Genomic DNA, 25,573 nt, shown 5'->3' with positions numbered 1-25,573 from the left:
TTTTTCTACAAGTTACAAATTCTATGGGATGTAGAATTCTACTCTAGGCCTCAAAATTCACAACTTCATTTTATTTCTATACTATATATTTTTTGTAATTTCAATCATTAAGATACCACCAATTACTTTCTTACAAAATACTAATTCTTCAATGACAGTACCTTCCAAACTTGTCAACTACCAAAAATCAGTCAACACTGTAAGTTACATTAAATATTACCTCTTAACTTGCAGTCCATTGTTTAAATGGCAAAGCAAGCACTTTCAAGTTCAGTAAGTCTTTTAAGTTATTGGTTCTTGGGTAAATGGGTAAATTCTAACTTAGCCTGGCACATCTACTTCAGCATTTTATTCTCCTTTTTCTCATTAAGATTTTAAAATATGTTTCAAAGGTGGTGAGGGGAGGAGAAAGAAAAAAAGTATGTGATTAGATAGAATCATGTCATTTTGTATCAGACTAATGCTTCATTTTCTCCTTCAGATGACTGTAAGACTAAAAGACTGAGTTCTAGTCTCATTTGCAAGGCAGCTTTATTCATGCATGTAACTTGCATTTAATTAGATAACATTTTATGCATCCTACTGAGCAACTTTATGATAAATATTTACTCCCTGGGTAATCTCTAGCCTTATTCCTCAGTACTTTGTCTCTTTTAGGTCTATTTAAAGGGGCAGGGGGAAATCTTTTTAGTTTCTTTACTCTTAGCACATATTACTGTGTCTGTACTTAAAAGATATCTCTACTTTCTTACATGTTATCTTCTATGATAGCATTCCTAACATTTTTCAGGGGAAGAATAGCAGTAATGTTAATGATAGAAAGCCTTTATCCACAGCATCCTTCTTCAGGATAAGTAGTGTCCAGTTCAATTACATCCCTCCAAGGATTTTCCCAATTCATCTTTCTACAGGGCTTGAAATAAAAAAAAACTAGTTTATTATGTATCAAGCTCAAAGTGTAGTTACAAGCCTAAATCTAGGAGCAGCCTTTCCTGGTGATTGAGTACTTTAGTAGCTACTACCAGCAATTTGTTCTGTAAAATTAAGATCTTAAAAATAGAAGCAGCTTAAAAGCTTTTGGAGATGGGCATGCAGTTGTAAACACAGTATATAGCATGGTCATTAACATGTGTTTATGATTGCTTTGTTTACACTTCCAAAAGCAACAGCTTATATTAAGCACACTTAACTACAGCTTTCAAGTGAGAACTGACAAACTTCAGTACATGAACAATGTAAGTAAAACTTAAACAAGTACCCCGAGGCATGTTCTGACCAAGCCTTCATGCCAAAGGAATTCTTTAAGGCCTGAATTGGTCTTATTGGTGGAACAGTTACATATCTTCTGTCTTAATATATTAAAACTTACAATTTCTTGGGAGATTAGCACAGTTAGGCTGTATTAATAGTAAACTGACACATTTCAAGTTTAACAAACAGTGTGGGACATTAAAAAAAAGTAATGATTAATTTTTCCTGATGTGATTTCCCAGCATCATCATGATTTCCTGACAACAGCAACTTTATAAAGTAAAACAGGAAGTAGCTTGATACTTTTGTGGCAACAGTTCAAACTTCTTTTTAAAGAAACAGTAGTTTGTCTATACATACCTTTCAATTATTTTTATAAATGTTTTGACACATTGTTCCTGTTATCTCATACAAAGACTTGCAGTGCAAAAAACCCAGTAATTATTTTAAATTTTAAGTGTTAAAAGTATGAAAACTTTGAAATACAATGAATAACAATATGATTAAAGCTTTTAAATTCAGTCAAGTCAAGTGACTTTAATTTCATAATCTATAAGTATCTGTACATTTCAACTATAGATTCCTTTCAATTTATCTTCCCACATTTAATTCATGTGCACCATTTAAAGTCAAATATGTTCCCTCTCACAGTGGTAAATTATACATTAGCTCATTATGTTACTGTCTACAAAAAGTTGAGAGAATAATCAGCTGCATGTCACTGATTTTTGTCAGTTTCTCTCTTTAAAACACGTATAAAGGCATCTCTCGGTACTTCCACATTGCCAATTCTTCTCATCAATTTCTTCCCTTCTGCCTGCCTCTTTAAAAGCTTCATTCTTCTTGTAATGTCTCCACCATACTATGAAAAGGAAAAATATTTTAATAAGCTTAAATGCGGTTATAGTACATTTCAGCAACACTATATTTAAGGGCTTAAAAATAGTCAGAAAGGCTAGTTCTATTACGACAAAAGATTATTTTACACTCTAAATAGTTATGCCAAAAGGCCCTAGTTAGAAAGAACAAGGCAGTAATTAAGTGTGTTGATTTGGACAACTGAGGACTGAATTTATTACCTAAATATATGCATCTGCATAAGTCTGGCTGACATTAGACACAGCCTATAGGATATCCAAATCCCACTGGAACAGCAGCAGGATGCCAGCTCAGATGCACTGTGGCATCTTGTCCTAGCACTAGGTGCTCACATCTAGACAAATTAACCAAACCCTTATACAGTGTTGAACAAGCACCATCCCACACATGTGCGTAGCAGAAGAATTCTGTTAGAGTTGTAAGAAAGGGACACTTTTTTTTTTTTTCCCCCCAAACATGTTCATTTCAGGGAGCTAAATACGAGAGAAGTAAGAGGGATCACATTTTTCCTATGCTTTGCTGAATCTTGCTGATGGTCAACTGTTCTGTAAGGCCTTATCACAATGTACTACTGAAAACCTAAGTAAAAGTCTAGTCACAATCAAGTCTCTAAAGAATCACTTTTATAGTTTCTTAAATCGCCAGAAAAAAAAAAAAAATTAGGAAACAAATATGAAGTTACACATATGTGTGTGTGTACACACAAACACACACATACATATATACTATGCAGATACAACTACTAGAAAATGTTGAGACAGGAGTAAACATAGACACACTCAATGTTGAGTTTACTGAGTGTGTAATTTTGAAAAAGCCATTACTCTTTCTGATCCACTCTTACTGTAAGGTGCAACCAGAGGTTACATGAGTTGAATTTTCAAATTAAAGCTTAGAAGTATCTGTTAATGTTCCCCTGACACTTAGGACGACAAGCAGAACGTGTCTTTGCTGGATTTCTAGGAAAAGACAGGCCTATCACGTTAGCAGGACTCTCAGAGTTACATACATCACAAAAAACTCAAACAAAATACCTACACATTTTGCCACAACGTTTTTTCTGTAGGCTTTCAGCCTGTAAAATAAAATAACACATGTGCATTAACACATTAGAACATCTCCTATATGTGAAGATAAATACTGAGTTAATGTTAAGCCTTGTTTTTCTATTAGTTTTCTAAGATGCACTGGAATCACAACATTTTCATATTTTGTATACAGAAGATAAAATTCTGAACAGAAGACTTAGTTCACATTTCTCTAGAAGTATCATATGTACATAAAAATTAGAATCTTGCCTTTTTGACTTGGATTTCTGCCATGATTCACAGTAAGGGTTACATATGCATGTATATAGATATGTACACACAAATTCTTAGAGCACTCCTGCTTTGATCCCACCTTTAATTTTTCACTACAATTTAAATGTCATATTTTTGCTGTTTCTGTTTAAATAGCAAGAAACACATCATCAAGGAAACAGTTTGCTCTAAGTGAGTGCTGATAAGAAATAATTGTGTGTTCAGCTTGCAACATATTTCCTTTGGAACAGTACAGTTCAGTTGGTTTTTTTGCTGACTGTCTCAGACATAGAACTATTCTTACTAGCTAATTTTTTTCAGTAGTAACTTTTTCTACTGCCAAAGAGGAAGTGGACACATGAGTGTTGCAAGTTATACTCCACCCACTAAGTGCAGTGCTGACCAGAAGCAATTTAAAACAAAAATATATTTTTCTTCAAATAAATTTATACAAAGTTCTTAGTCACAGTCACAGCTCAAATATATATTTTTTTTTCCCCAAAGAGGTCCAGTAGCATATACAAGAAAAATACAACTACAGTGAAATCAAAGTACTGTAATTTATAAAGCTATTTAGGTAAGACATTTAAAGTCTGTATTTTAAGTAGCTTAAAATAAGAAAAAAAATAAAAAGGAAAAGAGAAACAGAAGGTCTTCACTTACGTTTCTCTTGCAATGATTTTCTTGCCAACAGCAGCCTGGATGGCTATTTCAAACAACTGTCTAGGTATAGCATCTTTTAAACGTTCACACAGGAATTTACCAGTAGCATATGCCTTATCACTGAAAAAGTCACAGGTGTTTTTCAGAAAGAGTAATACAACCCCCAAAATACATCTGTATACCAAACTGTTTGATAGCAGGATTTTAGTAGAGGCTTTCCTCTTTTTAACTCAAAATATAAGCTGATCAGATCATAATTTTACATCTAATGAGTGGTCTCTGTGTTTCAAACAAAACAGGTGATAAGATTGTATTAATGGAATATCTTCAAATAAATTTAAAATATTTATAAATCACCTTGATTATCTATCACACTGAAGCCATTTTGATTACTGTCACAGCTTCAAATGCAATTTTAAAACTAGGTGATCAAGGAGGATTTTCACTGATCGTAGGCCCGAAAGGTCAAAAGATCTACATATTACAGAAACATTTTTAAAACATCTGGTTTTATATAACAAGTAAAAAACAAATGTACTCTTGTCATCTGCTAATAAAAGTTACCCAACAATTCAGCATCTGCATGTACTTCAGATTTGGAAAGAGAAAATGACAAAAAGTCTGAAGAAGCTACTAAACATACTTTCATGAGCCATTGGAAACAACTGGGTCTCTTCTCTCTGAATACATCCATATTTAGCAAACATTTTTTAGTAACATACAGCTGAAAATAGTTGTCTTGATTTCAGCTGGGATAGAGTTAATTTTATTCCTACTAGCTGGTACACTGCTGTGTTTTGGATTTAGTGTGCCGACAGTGTTGATAACACAGGGACGTTTTCATTACTGCTGAGCAGTGCGCTTAAGCTAAGTCAAAGGCTTTTTAGCTTCTCACACCACCCCACCTGCCAGTAGGCTGTGGGTGCACAATAAGCTGGGAGGGAGCATGGCCAGGACAGCTGACCCAAACTAGCCAAAGGAATATTCTATACCATGAAACATGCTCAGTATATAAACTGGGAAAGTGGGTTGGGGGGGCAGATCGCTGCCAGGCCACTGCTCAGCAGGTGGTGAGCAACTGCATTGTGCATCACTTGTCTTTTCTTGGGGTTTATTTCTTCTTTTAATTATATTGCTTTTCATTACAATTATTATTAAATTTTATTATTATTATATTTTATTTCAGTTATTAAGCCATTCTTATCTCAACCTACAAGTTTTACTTTTTTTTTTTCCTGATTCCCCTCCCCATCCCACTGCAGGGGGAAGGAGAGAGCAGGCATCTGGGGTTAAACCACAATAGTTTTACATGTTTTCATGTAGCAACAATGTGATTCCTTGCTACTCGTATAAGGCAAACAGTTTAAGCATGAAGTACTCAAGTATTTCATTAAGCATTACAGCTTTAGAAGTTACAGATACTTATTTGTATAATTAGGACAAATAATAATGGCTACTTTAATACTGAGATTACTGTAATCTCAGTAATTCTTTATAAATGTAATTCAGCATAATTCTTTTTATATACAGTTGTAGTCTATTTACTATGAGAATAACTGAAGGAGGGACAGAATGAATGCTGACTACTAGTTAAAAAAATAATTGATTGATCAAGAAACACATGTTAAAGCAATAACTAACTTTTGCAAAGTTGGATGCTCCATTTTGCATCTTTTCAAAGTAAGAGATGCAGGCAGATTGCTAAACACTGCATATTTATGAAAAACACATTAAATAGCAATTGTATATAAGAGAGTTATTCCACTCCAGCCCCATGATCTCTCTGAAAAAGTATGGGTTTTATTTTCCTGTGTGGACCTTCTGAAGTTAAGGAATTGCAAGGATTTCAGGACTGCAGTTAAGTAAAAAATCTGAAAATACACAAATTTTTAGCAACTACAAATTAGTGTTTTAAGAAGGACAAAAAACCCTGAAAATAAAAAGCCAAAACAAATCCCTGAGAAAGTTGATCTCAGGGTTACTGGAAAGGGATGCTGAACTTAAAGACTTTTTGAGAAGAAAGCAAAAGGAGACTGGGAACATGAAGGCATTATTCTCATCAGCAAACAAGTAATCCCTGAAAAACTTATGGAAAGTGAATCATTTGAGCAAAACATTTCTCAGGTAATTATATCCACTAAATATTTCTCCTGGTACTCTGGCTGTAGACAAGATAAAGTTCTACAGGAATTGTTGGGAGCATTTTATTTTTTCCAGATTTCAGTAATAAATAAGTGTCATAAACAATTAATCTGGCATCTCCTAGACTGGTCTGTATTTAAATTTTTCCAGCTCTTTAAAAGATCAGCATTTTGCATTTCCTTTTCTTCCCTACCCTATATTACAACAAAAATATACCTAGCAGCTAAATTCCTCTTTTTCAGATCATCTCCAAAAGTGGTAATGTGGTGAAATCCTCAGTGCTCTTTTCATACATATTTGTCATGTGATATGTTCTCATTGTATATTAATAGGAAGTCTTATTTCTTTGGAATAGAGAATCCAGTCAACCTACTTGTGTATGATTGTTGCCAGTTCTTCAACTGGAATTCCATTTAGAAGAATATCCATTTTGATAAGGTCTGCTGCCTGATATCCTGCATCTTCATAATCAAAACTAAACAAAAGGAGTTTAAAAATTAGTGATGATTTTGTAAAAATTATATTATGCATGCTTTCTCCATAAATTTTGTTTTAGAGACATTTATTAATAAAACACTCAAACTTTTTATTAAAATAAGAGCACAGTTTTTAATAGTCTCTCAGTATGTCTCCCTTATGCAAGGCTGGACTAGAAATTTGCTGCAGATAAATCTCTTTTCCAAAGCAGCAGAAGACATCATACTGTCTTCCAGCTACTGAGCAAGGTAAATCAAAAATCTACATTCTTAGTGCAATCTCTTAAAGAGTTTATTCAAACACTTCTATCTGGCTGGAAGTTCCTTAAAGCTCCAGGCTCTTCAACACAGCTTCTGAACAGTAAACATCCTTGATGTCACACAAATCAAACGCTGGACTGTTTTCTTTTCATCCTCTCATTTGACAGACTTTATATGACCCTTACTATCATTCTCTCTGACAATCAAGTTTTCCTCTTCATTTCCAAACCGTATTTCTCCCTTGCTAGGTATGGGCCTTGCCGTCTGTCAGTTTGCATAAATTCTTAAAATGGAGGAGACGCAGAGATAGATTTATTTTCTGTCTGTCTTGTCTGTCTCTTCTTGCCTCCCTATTTTTGCTTATGCTTCTATTTCAAATATACACAGACCCAGGCAGAACACATCTTACCTTATCTTTATAAGGAATATTTAAGAAAACACAAACTCAAACCAAATTCAGTCCTTCAATAAAATTCATTTTTTATGATTATAAAATGAATCATGTAATTAGGTATACCAATTCCTGTCAAAATCTACTATATCTTACTAACATTTCTATGTATCAGGTTTGTAAGAGCTATTGAGTCTCCTGTAGCATAAGCCCATCTACCATGCAACATTTTCCCTTCCATTAAACTCAGAAAGGCTCTTCACAAACAGATGAGCATTGTGCTACAGAATCCACCCACAACAGAACATTTTGTCTCAAAATACAGATGATTTACTTTATTTCAGTAATAAAGCATAAAAGTATAGTAAATGTTGTTTTAAATATAGCTTGTTAATTGTTTTTACTAGCTTTATGAATCAGTATTTTGTTATTTTCCCTTTTTCCATCAAGAGTCAAAACAGTAAGAAGTAAATTTTCAGTGATTCCTTTTGATAGAAAATACCCATTGTCACTTCAGACAAGTAAATACCATCTAGATCTTACTCATCTAGATGAGCAAGTGCCACTTTTTATGTCACACTTGAAAAGTACACACATCACCAAAGAAAATGGTTATAAGGTAGTGATGCACTTCTAGTGTTTTTCAGATGTACTGCCATCAATTTTCATAGTAAGTCTAACTCATTAAAGGTGAAGTTAGACTCAATTTGCAGCACCATCATAAAAGAATATGCTTCACTTGTGCTCTTCTATACCTTCTCCTCAGATCTTTTTTCGTTCCCCCCATCAGGGTACAGGGTAGGGCGAAGGGGAAAAGGATATAAAAGAGATAGTTACCTTGCATAACCAGAAGACAGAGACTTGAGAGCATCATAAAAATCCACCACAATTTCATTCAGTGGAAAGAGGTATTTTAATATAACCCTGTGTTCATCAATGTACAACATATCCTTCTGGACTGCTCTACGATCCTAGACAAATAAAAATTGTTTCAGTTCTTCTTGACAGAAGTTTTCTACAAATAAATAGAAACCAAATTTAAATAAACAGCTATCCAGTTACACAAAAGAACTTGTGCTTCAAGCCCCAAAGTAACTTTCTTATTGGTAGTTTGCTAGAGCCCCTGAACAAATCACAGCACCATCATAAATGAAGTGGTTGTAACTTAACTGGACAAATGATTCAAGTCTATCCTCTCCAAAATCTAGATTTCTGAAATCCTTAACAGCTTCTGCTTACTGCTGCCTTTAAAATGTGTAATTATTTGTTCATAAAATCTCACTGAAATTAGATTGTCACATAACTTGGAGTACTGCACAGTAGGACTCGCAGTCTCATCTTTCCTGCCAGGAGGGTGTTTTTGAAGTTATTTTAGGAATTCTTTTTAACAGACGTATGTCAGTACAGTGAACTATAACAAGTACTGTACTCTCCTGTATCATGTATATTGAAGTGTTAAAAGCTAAGACAAATATTGTAAGAAATTATATAAGGACAGTATGCATGGCAGTTAAAAACATTTTTAGTTAAAAGTATTCCAGATACACTTGGGGAAATGTGATTGGCCATCACTATCATAAATGTATTTCAGTGAAGGACTGAAAACATACATGAAGCCTCAGGAAAGCGTTGACAAAAGTTGTATTTCCATGAGTATACTTCTGAAAAACAACGTATGGCATTCCCCTGCTGGAGATTCCATTCTTTTGGTAAATAGAAGTAGCTATGTATGAATGCTTGACTAGGTACTTTACTGTCACTGAACTTCATCAGTAAATTTCACTACAAGGATTCTGTAGTTCCGAAGTAATTTTACACATAAGATGTTTAAATACTCTTGAAAGAAAAACTATTTTACTAATCACCAGAGATACTATTTACGTACTAATATCCAGTATCTATCTAGTATCTTCTCTTGAAGTATGATAGGAAGAGCTTAAAAATGCAAATGAAAACTATAGACCAACCTGACACAAAGTGATTATTTTCCCAATGTATTCCTGAGGTGTTACAATAGTACCAAGAACAGTTGGCTCTAAATATTCAGATACTGAAAGTTTATCAGGAAACTGAGCAGGGTTGATAATAGTAATCTCTGCTTTACCATACTCCTGAAAAAAAAACCCAAAAAAACAGATACCGTAATTTTATAAATAAGATGACTGAGTAGAAAAGGAGACAAAAACAGCATTGAAAAAGGCTAAAAAGTGTTTCAGTTGCTTGGAAACACTTGTCAATTATGTAACCCAATTTTATACCAAGCACAATTTTAACAGATTTCTATATCACATACAGAAATCCCTGATCAGCATATCTTTAAATATTATTATATAGAAAGTATAGGAATTATTTTCACTAGAAAAATGTTTTTTTAAGCATTTTATCCAGTGAACTTTAAAAGTGCTTAGAACTAGGACTACCACCTAGAGTTATCCATAGAAATAAAAAAAGCCTTTCTGTCCATTTGTCATCTCTCCCTTGCCTGTAGAGCATGCACCTTCCTTCTTACTCCATCCTGATCCTATAAGGTGTAAGGCACAGCTTCAACAAAAGACCTGCTCCAAGTATTCTGCAGTTTGGTGATGAGGAAATTGTTCTCTAAATAGAACTTAGGGTTCAAGCTCCCTTACAGGCCAAAGTGGGCCTGGAAATTTAAGTTTTCACTTCCTGTGCAAGTGCTTTCAAGTATTTCTTGTAGTCCAACATCCCAATAGGGCTGCAGTTATCCTTCTGAAGTAAGAATAAAAGGAAGGTCATGCTTTTTATCATGTACATACATTCTCCCACATACACCAAAGCAAGTGATGGTATCACGTCCACTGACAAGACAGTGTTCTTGAATAATGACTCAACTTCCAAGCACTGTTTGAAATCAGTGTCCCACATCAGCGATCCCCGCACCAAAGGTGTCAACTACTTCATTCATAGCTGCTACACTGCCTAAGGGAGAAACCAAAACAACTGGAGAGAAAAAGGGTCTATGCCTTACACCTTGCAAGTACAGCAACGTTCTTACACAAACTGTTTGGAATTTACAGATTTTCTGTAGTGTTTAGAGTTACATGTTAGATAATAATGAGCCAGGGTATTTGCAGCCTCCTTTCAGCAGGTGCTTGTAAGTTCACCTCTCACTCTCAAACTCAAGCAATTATTTTTTTGCACCCTTTTCAATAAAGTTTGCACATGCCTATTTCACTCTGATCAAAAACTCACTTGTCTTCACCAGCCCCTGCCAGCCTACAGCAGCATTACAAACTCTTTCTAAAAATGTTAATGTTTTCTGACTGGTAACACCTGGAAGATTATTGCCCCTGCTTTAAAGTCAGTCCAGTCAGTATGCACTTAACACAATACAGCAAGAAATGGGTCCTTTATGACCATTTTCAAGGACAGGTATAAGATGCAAAAAAGAAAAGTGCCTGAAATGGAAAGGGGAAGGGGGAGTTAACATTCTTTTTAAAAAAGTGCATTAAAAAAAGTTTTAAGTTAGATATTAGTGTTTCTAATGTTTACCACAAAATAAAGTACTAGTCAACATTAAAAAAAAAACAAACAACGTGTGGATGCTTATAGGAGGCTTTTAAGATGCTATTTACATAAAGCTGGATTAAATTTAACATACCTTTATCAGCTTTGCTGAGGAAAGAACAGCTTTATATGGAACTGTAGGTGCAGTTACAATAACAGACATGTTGTACTCTTGCTCGAGACGTTGATTAAAAACTTCCATATGTAAAAGACCAAGGAAACCCAACCTGGGAAAAAAAATATCCTGTTGGTTAAAGTATTTGTATATCCCCTAGAATTTCAGTGGGGTTTTTTCCCCCCATCCAGTATGTTTACACTGCTAGCCTGGCTATACCAGGCACAGCAAAGTCTCCAAATGGTCCTACAGTTGAACAGTATGAGTCTTTGAAAAAAAAAAACAAACTATCAATAGTAACAAATTGCATACTCTGTGTAAACAGAATATAAAAAAATTAAATGCTTTTAAGCTTTACCTATCATCACTTTGAATTAAAGATCCTAATCTTGAATTCATTTGAATTCAACCTTCAGTTGACTTAAACTTGCATTCTTAATTTATAAACCATTCCAAAAGTCTCACCTCCATCCAGCTCCTAAGGCAAGGCTGCTGTCACGATGAACAGTGACACTGGAGTCATTCAATGTCAGCCTTTCTAAAGCACTTTTGAGATTATTATATTCTGTTTGATCTACAGGATACATTCCTGTCAAAACATATTAGATAGAATTTATGTGATAAAGAGCTTTATTGGGTACTTAACTTTCAAACACACCTCTTACAGTGAACACTAATAAAATCAGAAATAGCTTACTTTCTGTTCCAACTTTAAAATGTGAGAAACAATATAAGGAATCTTTTTTTCAAAAAAATTAGTTAAAATGTAATAAAGTTTTAGCTTACCTCATAAAAACAGGAATATACATTCAAACCATAATGGCAGGGATACTGTACTCATCTAACCCCTCACAGTTGTGCAAGATAACCAGAAAACTGAGTATAACCAGTTTTCCAGGACTTCAGTGTAAACATATAGCTTAAGCATAACTGAATAAGCAGACAAATTTCACCAAGATATTCCTTCAAAGGTAAGAGTGACCGGCAAAAAAGAAAGTGCCACATCCAACAGAGTTTAAAATGTTTCTGTTTTTTTTTAAATGAATAAAAGCAGCTGTCTACATAATTGCTACCTGAAATCAATTCTACTGTATCACTTTTCACATTGCCATGTGTTCAGAAAATCTTGATTGCTCTACAAGAAGCCACACATGTGCATACAAATAGCAGTATTTACAGGATTACACTTCCCTACATTCACTGACCACCTAATTTCCATGAGACAGTTCAAGTGAGTTTTACATATTCCCTCACAACAAGTCTAGAAAGTGATTTCTAGAATGTATTTATTTCTAAAGCCATCTTCCATAGTACTTCTTGTAGTTACTGAAGCTGGTGGAAACAGCTCAACAGACCTTTATAAGCTTAAAAAGTCAAATATTTTACAGAATCATTCTGAGTATTATTAGCTTTGAGTTTACTATCTTTAAGGAAGAAAAAACAGCTGCTAATTTTTAAAAGAGAAAATCATAGTAATTACAGAAACCTGATTATCTAGAAGAATTGACAAAAGGTGACTTACTTCTTTAAAGCCTCAACCCTTCTCTTCCAGCTATCAAGAGTTTACTAGCATTAGAAACAGTAATTACAGCTAAACCCACAGTTTTGTATTCATATAAAACCACTCTGCAATGATTATTGTCTGTTAAATCACAGAAAATTACACAAAGATATAGAAATTACATGCCTCTAGCTTAACTTTCCTAAAATTCTAATCCTCATAACTCTTAATATACACATACATTCTTTTAAAAGCTTTAATAGCTCTCTTACTCTTGTTACTGGAAAGAAGTAATCCCACTTTATATCACTTTACTCCTCACCTGCAAAAACCATTGGCTTCGCTGACTTAAAGCCAGGCAAAGGCTCCACTGGCTGTTTATACAAAAACAGTGTGTCTCCTATTTGGGCTTCTGTCACTTCTTTCATTCCAGCAATCAGGTAGCCCACCTGTCCAGCATATCTAAATAAAATTGGCATTATATGGACATGTTTCTTGACATTATCAGTATTTCCACTACTTTTCCCAATTTACTCAGCTCAGTCAGAAATTCAAATAAAGGACTTCCCCCTAAAATCCTGTATGCTTCTCCTCTGGCTTGTGAATTTTGTCTCAAGGAACAAACTATCTGTCAACTCAAGTAGCTCTATTTCTGTTACTGTTAAATAGTACATTTATAGTTCTGGATTCTGAATTTTGTGCTATTCAGAACTGGAACTAGAGGGAAGTTCTCAGGGATCTAAGACAGAACCAGAACAGTTCCCAGCTGCCAGCATAGCAAACTTCATATACTAAGTGACAGAAGCAATGAAAGACAAATGACTTCCATCAACACATAATGATGTTAGGAGAGGAACCCATGATAGTTTAAGAGTAAAACACAGCATACTGTTTTTGTCTGGAACACAGTTAATTTCTGTCATAGCAGCCCTGTATAGTGCTGCATTTTAGACTTGTGACTAAAATGGTATTAAAAACATACCAATGTTTCAGCTATAGCTGAACAGTGCTTGCACAGCATGAATGCCTTCTGTCACTCTGCCCCCCCAGCAAATAGGCTAGAGGTCAGCAAGAGGCTGGGAGGTGACAAAGGCAGGGCAGAGGACCCAAACTGACCAAAGGGATATTCCATACTATACAGTATCATTCTTGGCAATAAAAACCAAGGAGTGTAGTCTTTCCAATGTGGCCATTACTTGTATACTATCAGGGCTTGTGAGAGGTAGTAACTGATTGCCTTTGCATTTTTTGGTTTTATTTCTATTCTTCTTCCTTCACATATGAAACTGTCTTTATCTCGACCCACAAGTCTTTCCTCACTTTTGCTCCTCCAATCTCTCCCTCATCCCACTGGGGCTGAGTGAGTGATCAAGTGGCTAGTTGGATGCTTTAGTTGCTGGCTGGGTTCAGCCCACCACACACAGTAACACAGACTCACTGAGAATCTCCCAAGAAAGTCATTAACACATACTTGGATGAAAACTGATAAAGCTTCTCTGATAATTCGAAGTACCTGATTTTCTTCCCACTGCTGCAATGAGGAGCCAGTTTCTGGACGCCGTTGCATTCATGGATTTTAAGCTTTCCACCCTCAAAATATGCTGCAGCAATAACTAAGATGAAGCCCCATTCCCTTCCACTCTCAAACAAGGTAGTGCCTAGATAATAAATTGGACAGCTGAATAAGAATATCAAATCCTAGTCTTAAAAAAACCTAGCTGTCCAGATGTTCCGTGTAGTACAGCTGATGCAACAGCTTCCTCCCGCTAGCAGTGCCCAAAAAAGCAGTCCCCAAAAGTTTTTGCCTCAGCACACCCAAAATGAAAAAGACTATTGAGCATTAAATTACAAATAACCATAGCAATCCCAACCACAAAGAAAAAGAACAAAAAACCCAGACATCTCTCAGTCTACCGCTCAAAGCAAAAAATCAAATGGAAATGCAGAATTTGCATCTTACACCAATTTACAATTTGTTCCACTGTAAGAAATTTTTTACTTACAACTTATGCGTTGGCTGTTCATTTGGAGTCAGAATTCCAACTTCATGAACTTCGTATCTTTTCTTTGTGTGCGCAGACACAACTTTATGCCCTTTCTGAATCTCCCCACCAAAGAGTGCAATGTTAGCTATAACACCTCGGTAGTGGTCAAAGGTGGAGTCAAATACTAAAGCTTTCAGTGGATCAGCAGTATTACACTGGGGTCTGTCACAAAAAAATTTAAAACAATATATTAAGCAGTGTGCTTTTCTTCTAATATTGAATGAGCAAGCACCCCCAACCCAAAACCTTTCATGAAAATCATAGAATACCAGGCTGGATCATCTGGTTCAACGTCTCTTGACAAAAGCATGATCTACACAAGATGGCCCAGCACCCTGTCCAGCTGAACCTTGAAAGTATCCAGTGTTGGGGAACCCATAACTTCCCTGGGGAGATTATTCCAGTGGCTGATTGTTCTCATCGTGAAAAGTTTTCCTTTTGTGTCTAGTTGGAATCGCCCCAGGGTTAACTTGTACCCATTACCCCTCATCATTTCCATGTGACTCCTTGTACAAATGGAGCCTTCACCTTCTTTGTAGTCACCCTTTAAATAGTGGAAGGTCTCTGCTAAGCCTTCTCTTCTCAAGGCTGAACAAACCAAATTCTTTCAACCTCTCCTCATCTGGCAGGCTTCACAGTCCTTTGATCATCTCTGTAGCCCTCCTCTGTACTGTCTCCAGCCCGTCCACATCTTTTTTGTATTGCAGGGACCAAAACTGAACACAATATTTCTGATACGGCCAGATAAACACTGAGCAGAGTGGGATAAGGACTTCTTTATCTCTGCTGGTGATGCCCTTTGTGGATGCAACCCAGCATCCTGTTGGCTTTCTGTGCTGCTGCAGCACACTGCTCACTTCACTCATATTGAGCTGCTTGTCCTCCAGGACACGCAGGTCCCTCTCCACAGAGCTGCTCTAGAGCCAGGTAGATGCACTCCTGGATTTCCCAGGTGCAAGACCTTACACTTGTCCTTGCTGCATTTCTTAAGGTCCTTGTTAGCTCACTCTTCCAGCGCATCCAGGTCTTCCTGCAGGTTGGCTCTCCCTTCCAAAGTGTCCACTTCCCCACTCACTTTGGTTTCGACAGCAAACTTCACCAGGGTACACGTGATCCCATCATTCAGATCACTTATGAAGATATCAAACAGCACTCGGCCCAATACCTATCCCTGGGGGACCCCACCTGTGGCAGGTTGCTGGTTTGCAAAGGAGCTACGTACCACCACCCTCTGGGTGTGGCCCGTCAGCCAGTTCCCCACTCACTGCTCAGACCACTCGTCTAGACCATAACGTACCAGTTTCTCTAGGAGGAAGCTGTGGGGAACCGTATCAAAAGCCTTGGAGAAATCCAGGTAGACAATGTCCACCACTCACCCACATCAACCAAACAGGTTATTTTGTCGTACAAGGCGATCAGGTTTGTCAAGCTGGATTTGCCCTTGGTGAATCTGTGCTGGCTTTTCCCAATCACATGCTTCAGCCCCCAGGAGGATTTGTTCCGTAACTTTCCCAGGGATTGAAGTAAGACTGAAGGGCCTATAATTTCCTGAAATGTCCTTTAAGACCTTCCTGTAGATAGGAGTGACATTAGCCTTCTTCCAGTCTTCTGGGACATTCCCCAGTCTCCACAACTTCACAAAGATTGTGAAGAAAAGATGGAGAGCAGCCTCGCAGTGAGGTCAGCCAGCTCCCTTAACATCCTGTGAGAGACTGAAGTGTCATATGACTGTCTCAAAGTTTGCTTGTATCTGTGCAAGCCTCCAAGACAAGCTGCTGCAGCTTGTGAATTGGTCTGGGGAATGCTGCCCAGGGAAGCAGGAGTGTATTGAAGGATGCATCCCCCCACTTCTCTGTGGTTGCATTGTTGGACTCTTTAGATAAGCCTCAAAGGGGCAGAGTGTACTGAGTTGGCCCCATCCTGTAGCCATCTGTGGCACTAATGTGTAGGCCAGACCCCATGGCTGCATTGCTAATGAACTGGTAAGAGGCAAACGCTCCTGCCCTGAAGCCAGATGCAACAAAACCTGTGGGACCAGAGAAAAAACCTGAAGGTGGGCAGATATGCTAATCAGCAGATGCTATGAAGTTAAAAAGGCAACAGAAACTTTGCTTTGTGTACATCCACCATCGAAGCCAGATCCATGTGCACCCACCACTGAAGAACTGAAGAATGAGGACCAATGGGGATGCTGCTGGATCCATGGTGGTGACTATTCTTGCAGCCCCATCCTGCATCCTTGCTTTACTTATGTCTTTTACTTCCCTTCTGTCCTATTGCTACCCCTCTTCACTTTTTTAATAATAAAAACCTGTTTGGGGTATACGGCATTTGTCCTAGTTTATGTCTTAATCTCGCTCTTGGAAACCTCCCCTGATATTGGATCTGGACACACCCTTGGGTGGATAATGTCAGGGCCCATCAATTTTCAGGGGTCAAGCTCCTGTAACAGTTCACATACTGACTCTTCCTCCACTGATGGTGGGTCCGTGTTTGCACCAACCTGGATTTTTGTTCCCACTGCCTGGGGCCAACAGTGACGGTAAAGACAGAAATGAAGAAACAGTCGAGAACCTCTGCCTCTTCAGCATTGTTGGTGACTAATTCACCTCTCCTTTTCAACAGCAGGCCAATGTTTTCCTTCTGCTTCTGAACAACTTATTATGTAGAAAATCTTTATATCTTATTTCCCCCATGTGCAAAAACGGTACAAACAGAACAAAACCAAATGCATATTTATCCTAGCCATTTCACAACAGGCAAAACCGATGCTTAAAGTGTTGTGCTATGGGTGACAACAAAAATTCAGCAATTACATTCCAAATCTAGGTTTTAAAGAAGTCAAGATATTTTGGTTTTGTCATCTTTCATGGAAACAAAATGTCAGATTTCCACTGCGGTTTCTTTTAACTATAATTATTAACTAATATGAGGACTCCAATTATTACCTAATAGTAGGGAAAAAGAATGAAAAGCAGTATCCTGACTGAAACTGAACTGTAATTTAGCAGCTTTGTCATCAAGTTCTTAGATAAAAGTCTATTTTAAAGGTTGGGTTCAGGATATGAAATTCTAAACACAGCAGATTTCAATTACCTTTATCATTTTAACAATGCAATGTTCAAAAGCACATAAACAGTGAGTTTCATGGAAGCTCTACAGTCATAAAAGTATTGCCTTTAGTGGCTCACCTCTCATCTTTCACTTCAGAAAACTTATTTTCCTTTCCCACTTCTTAAGAATAAAGACATCTTCTCTGCTGATATTCATACAATCATTTTTTAAAAGGCATCTCAAATCTGAAGTGTCATTTTTTTCTGATTTGCAATTTGAAACTGACTTAACCAGCTCCGACATTAGATTTCTCCCACATCTCTTTATAATACTGATGTTAAATCAGATTAATACTAAGTGCAAAACTATTGCCAATCCTGTAAAAATTCAATTTATGGTGTCCTAATTAACCTTACAATGTTTCATAATTAAATACAGACTTACGGTGGAATCTTCTCAATGACCTTTTGAAGAACTTTTTCAACATTTGTTCCTTGTTTAGCAGAAATCTAAAACAAGTCCAACAATAGTTTTGTAAGACATGTCTTATATACATTCAGTATCTATGAAATGGTGTCACGTTTACTTAAGACAGTTTTGGTGGCCACAGATAATACCACCCAGAAAAGCACTCTGAAGCACACTTTAGAATGCTATTACTATGAAATGCTTCTTTGATTATAAATTATTCTAAACCTTTTTCTTTTTTTTTTTTTTCCTCTCCTGAGTGGCAATTATTGTTATGGTAAAAATGAAAATTTATGCACTCACAATGAGAAATAATTTAAAATCTGATGCCATTCATCAAGACATACTAGAATTTTTAACTGAGAAGCATGTTCTCCATTATGCTTTTTCAGGAGACTGAAGAAATTCATGTATGTCAAAGACAGGCAGACAGATGGCACCCTGTTGATTTACTGTGTGTACATGTCTTTCATTAGCTACAAAGCAGATATAGTTAAACAATCAGCCATGTTATAAAACTTTAAGAGATCTTACCCTTACACATTCATCTACAGGGATATCAAAGAGCTTCTCTATTTGTTTTTCAACTCTTTCAGGGTCTGCATTCTTCAAGTCAATCTGAAAAACAACAAACTGCTAAATATACAGGCAATCACGTCTCACATATGATCCAGCACTGTAGCTTCCAAATATACAAAGTCAAGGAGCCTTTATGTATTTGTGAATAAATACTAAATGTCTTCAGGAAAAGATCTTTATCAGGATTCATTTTAGAAAAAAGTCTTCCTTGACTGACTTCAGGAAGGATCCCCTCTATAACTAGACTATTTTTTGTTTGTTTCATTAGGCAAAACACCTTTGTCCAAGAGATGGTGAAAATCTTTATTTTACAAAGTAATTTGAAAGCATAAGTGCTACCTATACTGTTTATAGAATCAAACATTAAATACAAAATAAATCTACAAAGAGCAATTAAGATGAGCAGTAACTAATCCTGTGAGTCCAATCATTAAACCCACAAAAATTGTATAAACTACAACATTTAGATTTCACTCAAAACTAAGACTTCACTTTTTAAATATGAAACTGCTACTCATGTAATCTCTGTGTATCAACATTAACAAAAGAAAAACATTAAAGCACATGGAGGAATATATCGATAATCACAGAAAGAATCTTTGAAGTTATTTTTGTAAAAAGCCACTTGAAGATTCACCAGAAAAAAAAAAAAAAAAAAAAAAAAAAAAAGAAGGAATTCCAGTGTTCATGAACTGGTGAATTTAAATTATGATGGGCTACAGGATCATTACATCTACCCCAAATTATCTAAATCCTTCCTCTCCACAGATAGAAGTCTTAAAAAAGTCAATTGAGAAGTGACACCAAAATTATACAAGTTAATACATTGCTAAGGCAACTGTAAACATACAAATACAATACAACTTAAATTCACACTGACAGCCTTCTAAATGCCTCAAATCCATGATTTTTAATTTGAAAACCATAGCAGTTAAAAGTCTGGCATTTCAAAAAGCTGCATCACAAACGGCCTGCAAGGCAGAGCACAGGTAGGTTAATCTGCACCTTTCTGGCCATTCAGGCCCAAATTAGAACCCCATGCAACACTACAGGCTTGGGGAGAAGTGGCTGGAAAGCTGCCCAGCAGAAAAGGACCTGGGAGTGTTGGTCAACAGCCAGCTGAGTATGAGCCAGCAGTGTGCCCAGGTGGCCAAGAAGGCCAATGGTATGCTGGCTTATATCAGAAATAGTACAGTCAGCAGGACTAGGGAAGTGACCATCCCCCTGTACTCAGCACTGGTGAGGCTGCACCTTGACTACTGTCAGTTTTGGGCCCCTCACTACAAGACAGACATTGAGGTGCTGGAGTGTGTCCAAAGGGCAACAAAGCTGGTGAAGGGTCTAGAGAACAAGTCTTATGAGGAGTGGCTGAGGGAACTGGGGTTGTTTAGCCTGGAAAAAAGGAGGCTTAGGGGAGATCTTATCACTCTCTACAACTACCTGAAAGGAGGTTGTAACAGTGGGTGTCAGTCTCTTCTCCCAGGTAACAAGCAATAGGATGAGAGGAATAGACTCAAACTGTACCAGGGAAGGTTTAGATTGGGTTATTAGGAAAAATTTCATTACTGAAAGAATTTATCAAGCACTGGAATGGGCTGCCCAGGGAAGTGGTGGTGTCACTTTCCTGGAAGTATTTAAAAGATGGTATATGTGGCACTTAGGCACATGATTTAGTGTTGGACTTAGCAGTGTTAGGCTAATGGTTGGGCTCAATCTTAAAGGTTTTTTCCAACCTAAATGATTCTGTGAAATTCCCATAGTGGCTAAACATTCTCATCAAGTCAATCTGAAACCCTGGAATGCCACAGCTTCAGCTTGTTCTCATTAGGAAAAAATATACAGTACTGAGTATTACCCAAGTGGCTTATTTGATTGCAAACTATAACTGGTTTACATTTCCTCATCAAGATATAATGTACACAATGCTTCTGAACTTGATTTACCATACAGACTCTAATAATAATTTTTCAGTGCTGCTTGTAAAATGCTTCTACATGTATTTTATGAAATAAACTGAATTCTCAGGAATTACTGTAAAATATTAAACAGACAGCAAATACACAAAGTTCTTATTACATTCTGGTTATTTTTTCATTATATACTTCTATTGAGAATGTATTTACCAATCTTCAACACATTTAAGCAACCCAACTATTTAAAAGGAAACTCTAAAACCTTTATTACCTTATTTATGACAGGAATTATTGCAAGCTGTGCTTCAAAAGCAAGATAGAAGTTTGCCACCGTCTGAGCCTGAATACCCTAGAAAATAAGCATTAAACGTTTAATATGGCATTTTCCTGAGTTTTGGTGTTTGGGGTGGTTGTTTTGTTGGGTTTTTTTGGTTCTGGATTTTTTTTTTTTTTCAGACATTCTATACGATTTAAGATTACTTTGCTGTTCTATCTTCACTTGCAGAATGGAAAACAGGTAAAGGTTTTTCATTATACACATTGCTGAGAAAGATAACATTCCCCGTTATCATTTCTCATAATCTGAATATAAGTAGATGAACTAATAATGCTGTATGTGTGATCACATACATAGAATTATTTATAGGTAACACAGTTTTATGTACATTATGCATCAAGTACTTATTTTTGTGTATGTGATTTATTTCTGAATAGCCAAGGTCATAACAGGTACCTTAAAAACCACATTCTTTGTCCACAAAAAGCTATTGAGAAATGGACTAAAACAAAGAAAAAGGGATGTTTATCATGGTAATAAGACTGCAGTTACTCTAGAGGGCAGGAACATACCTTGGACTTACCTTACAGTCATTTTCAAAAGAGAAAACAAATTATAAGTTGGTACTTCACATTTCTTTCAAAAGGATGGCAAAAGAGCAGCTCTGATTAGAAAAAAAAATGATCGCCTTCCAGATCCAAGTACCAGACAAGGGAAAACAGTGATAGAGATGCCAGTGAATGAGAGTATAAAGCCTAATACCACAATTGGACCAGAGAGTGAAGAAGGGGGAATGGGAGAAAAGAGGAGGGAAAAAAAGAAGCTGTTTGATGTCTTCTCCTTTGTTTACAATGATCAAGTAGAAAACTACTTATATGTGGATATTCACTGTAGATATATAGGCCTAACTTTTTAAGCAATATAAAGAAGCAGCAAAGAACATTTATCAGGAAAAAAAAAAAGTGAGACATAAGTCTTGAAAGCTACCTCCAGAATTCAGGCTGGCAGGAGAAACATTAGCAATTATAATAAAAAAGTTGAGTTTGTAAGCGTTCTGACTGAAAGGCAAATATAGAATACCAAATAGTCACATAATATTTACATGTGATGTCAAAAATTATAAACACATTAAATATAAAAAGATCACTGAAAGATCAATCAAGAACCTATTCATCTAGTGGATAGAAAACGATTCTCAAGTTTCCAGAATAAGTTTATGCACATTTGACTTATAGTGTCCTTTAGCTTTAATGTTGCCAGTACCAGTTTGTATTATAGACGATCAAGAGCACAAGAGCAATTAGTCATAACTAGTAGTCTAACAGTGTGGTTGGTTGAATGACCTGTCAAGCTTTCCAACAACAAACTGGAGGTATTCAAATAGGCATTAGTATAATAAAAGTTCTCCAGACTGTCACTTGCAAAGGTCATACTCTAAAAAACTAGGATCTGATTCTTCATTAATCCTGTGCCTTTATTGGTATGTCATGGAGCTGCAGTATCTATCAACACACAAGTATTTGTCTACATTTTTTTTTAAACTCCCATTACTCTCTCTCTACAGAAAAAGAGCTTTTATAGAAATAAAAGAGCTTTTACAGAGATAGACTAGGGGCAAAAACACTGATGGAAAATTAAAGAGATACCCCAAACTAATCATCTCTCTGGTTTGCTCAAAGAAATTACTGAAATCCTAAGTAGAAAACAAGAATTAAGAACTCCACCTGATTTGCATCCACTACAAGTAAGACACCTTGACAGGCAGAGAGCGACCGTGAAACTTCATAGCTGAAATCTACGTGGCCCTGTGGAGAAAATAAATGTTTACAATTTCAGGTATTTCTAGAGTCTTTTGCAAGGTTTTCTACATTAGGATGTTTTCATTTGTATATGTTCACAATTCTTACCAAAAAAAAAGAAACTGAATAAACAGAAGAAGTGAGAAATCTCCTACTTTTAAGCATAAAGACATTTAACTTTGTGTAATTTAAAAACTGTTTATACTTAACTTACTGGCGTGTCAATAAGATTCAAGAGGTAGTTGGCTCCTTCATGACTGTAAAAGAGAGATGCAGATTGTGCTTTAACTGTAATTCCTCTTTCACGTTCCACTTGCAGTTTATCCAACACTTGTTTATTATGATCAGTTTTAGCAATTGTTCCTAAGATTTAAAAAAAGTTTTATTACCTCATTTAGTACATTAGTTCTCAAAGTAAATAATTCTTGAAAATGCCATTAATCAAGAGAACATGGGATTTACAGCTGCAAATGAAGCTTTTCCATCTGATTAAGCTAAACTTAGATTTTAATTTAAAAAAACCGTTTCAACTCTTAACATTTGTTAAATAAATTTTTATATATAAAGTTATACAAAATACTTTCCTGAATAAGCAGGATACAAAATATCATACAATTCTAAGTGAGAGATTAAGAAATAGCAAAAAAACATTCTGTGCTAAATAATTTTGATGTTTAAAGAAACTTCGCCTCCTATCACTGGAGAACAGCTCCACGGCCCACAACTCCAACCAGTACCAATCTCAAGTGAAAAATCAGCATTATCACAGAGCTTGACAGACCTGAATTCACAGCTACAGTCTATCAGAGGCATCAGGTAAAACATGTTGCCCATAGTGACACAATGGAGGTAATCATTCAAGAGTAACTTTGATCAAAAGCTGCTTTCCCAGGTTTTGTTTTGCTTATCCCTTAAATGAGAAAAGCAAGACTTCCAAACGGCATTTCTGACTAGCTAAAGTAAGCTCTGAAATTAGTCTCATCACAGCAATAGCTTTCCAGCTTACCTTAGAGAACCCTCTAAGGCAACCTCTGTTTCTGCCAAGGCAAGCCTGGTTTCAGAGTCACTTATAGTTGCAAAGATCCCTTAGCATGTCTGTTTCTCACCTTCATTTTAAAGGCAGGTAGTTTTCCTTATCCTCAACAATACCAAAATAAGAACACTGAAGTCCAAGAGGCGCTCCATTAGGACAAAATAAGTACCTCTGAAGATGAAAGTAACACAACTTCACCAATACTTAGTGAAGGAAGCAAGTTTATATAGCAGCTGAGAATCCATGGAATTTACACCTAATTACTGGCAGTTATTGTACACACTAAATCTAAATCAACATAGGGCTGTACATTTCTAAAACTTACAAGACAGCACCATATCAGTTTCAGTATCAGTGAGCTCCACTCACCAAAGGCAGTTGTTTATGGTTTGCTCACAAGAGGACATACCATTACTGTCATCTAAGTACAAGAAGCTTAAGTTCCTCACTGTTTCAATAATGCTTTTGAAAACTACTCTGTCCAGAATTCCCAGGTCATGACAGTCCCTGCTTCTGTACACCCCAAACACTGGCAGTAAACATCATAAACTTGCTGTATACCAATCTAACAGACAATTGGTCAGGAGTGAGAGGAATAGCATCTTGAACAAGGAAGTACACTCCTTTTCAGTCTCTTTCTAAAGTACATACTTCCTTGAGTGAATTACATGCTTCCTTACCCCTACTTGTAAGCAGATCTCAGCCAGAAAGAAAGTCCATCATATTCACACCTGTAGCACTACACAACTGGCAACCTAAAAGCACAAGCAACCTGGCACTAGAAGAGTAAAGATATTAGAAATTTTAGTAATAAACAAAGCTAGAGAAACTTACACGTCATCTTACACGTCAAGGTAATATAGAACAAGAACACTTACCTGTAATTTCCAACAATCTGTCTGCTAGTGTACTTTTGCCATGATCTACGTGAGCTATAATACTGAAGTTTCTAATGCTTTCAACAGGATATGTCGACATATCTAATTTTTCCTGAAAAACAGAAATTTATTTGCATAAACCATGGTTACAGGCTCTACACACAGGATGACCTGGCCTTTAAAAAAAGAATTAGCTGTTTTCTCTAGAAGAGGCATAGGTTGAATAGAGATAGAAAAGCTTAAATTGACATTTGTGTTCAAAATGCTAGCATTTCACTTCAGTCATATATAGATATCTATTTATAACTCTGAATAATCAGTAAGTATGCTGGAAAGTGTTGTGAAAGGTACTATGTTCTTATGAATACAGGGAGTTGACAAACTCAAAGCAGTTTCAAGTATGCTCTAACTACTAAATTTAAGGATTAAGAAAACTGGATTCAGGGGACCATTAAGGACATCATTCTTCACAAGCATGATAAGAACACAGCAACATTACCTAGTAGCCCAGGTAGCAGTTACGTTATCATAAGAAGCAAGCAGATTTTGTGGGAAAGGAAGCTACAGATAACACTTAACTGAATTTAACACTACAGAAAACCAGCCTGACTTCCTTGGTTCACACACAGAAACGTCGAACACTACTAAAAAAATTTTCTTTGTGATATTCTCAAGTAATACGGCATTTTGAAGGAAAGTGGCTTATTTGCTTTTCAAAGCTTTCTGCATCAGGAACTAGGAGAGGCCCTAACAGCAGTCTACGCTACTGAAAAACGCTGCTCGCCGCTGTCAGAGGTACCCAAAGCTCATCTCCCTCACACGGGCTATGCATGCAGCTCCGGGCCAGGCACAGAAGCAAGCCCCGCGTTCTTTGCTACCACAACGCAGAGCACTGCAGGGTGCCCCGGCTTGGAACGGCAGTTCCCACTGCCGCGGGGACCCAAACGCCCCTGCAGCGGGACGCACGCACGCCGGGGTGACACCGCCTGCCCGGAACGGCCCCCTCCCACGCGCAGGAC

At 36.6% G+C, this 25,573-nt stretch overlaps 1 protein-coding gene across 4 annotated transcripts; it reads right to left on the bottom strand.

Moving 5' to 3' along the window:
• Window positions 1-1,080: 1,080 nt before the first annotated feature.
• GUF1 (GUF1 homolog, GTPase) lies at window positions 1,081-24,662 on the bottom strand. 4 transcript variants are annotated; one of them, XM_026846577.1, is made up of 12 exons: window positions 24,555-24,662; window positions 22,858-23,006; window positions 22,569-22,649; window positions 20,839-20,916; window positions 18,610-18,693; window positions 18,052-18,116; window positions 14,512-14,715; window positions 12,831-12,970; window positions 11,473-11,596; window positions 10,987-11,119; window positions 9,332-9,475; window positions 8,276-8,379 (listed from the first exon to the last, which is right to left on the bottom strand). In XM_026846577.1, exons 1-12 carry the CDS (start codon window positions 24,652-24,654, stop codon window positions 8,356-8,358), a joined length of 1,326 nt encoding a protein of 441 aa, XP_026702378.1. In that variant the 5' UTR covers window positions 24,655-24,662; the 3' UTR covers window positions 8,276-8,355. The 4 variants fall into 4 exon arrangements, with proteins under 4 accessions (XP_026702379.1, XP_026702378.1, XP_026702380.1 ...); XM_026846578.1 differs by lacking the exons at window positions 18,052-18,116; window positions 18,610-18,693; window positions 20,839-20,916; ... (1 more) ...; window positions 22,858-23,006; window positions 24,555-24,662 and adding exons at window positions 1,081-2,113; window positions 3,169-3,205; window positions 4,095-4,214; window positions 6,610-6,711; window positions 14,022-14,166 and having other exon boundaries at window positions 8,202-8,335; window positions 14,512-14,660; XM_026846579.1 differs by lacking the exon at window positions 8,276-8,379 and having other exon boundaries at window positions 9,357-10,094.
• Window positions 24,663-25,573: the final 911 nt, after the last annotated feature.

This window comes from Athene cunicularia, assembly GCF_003259725.1.
Source record: "Athene cunicularia isolate RWA chromosome 4 unlocalized genomic scaffold, athCun1 chr4_part1, whole genome shotgun sequence".
Classification (NCBI taxonomy): domain Eukaryota; kingdom Metazoa; phylum Chordata; class Aves; order Strigiformes; family Strigidae; genus Athene; species Athene cunicularia.
This window is presented reverse-complemented; position numbering and strand designations above follow the sequence as displayed.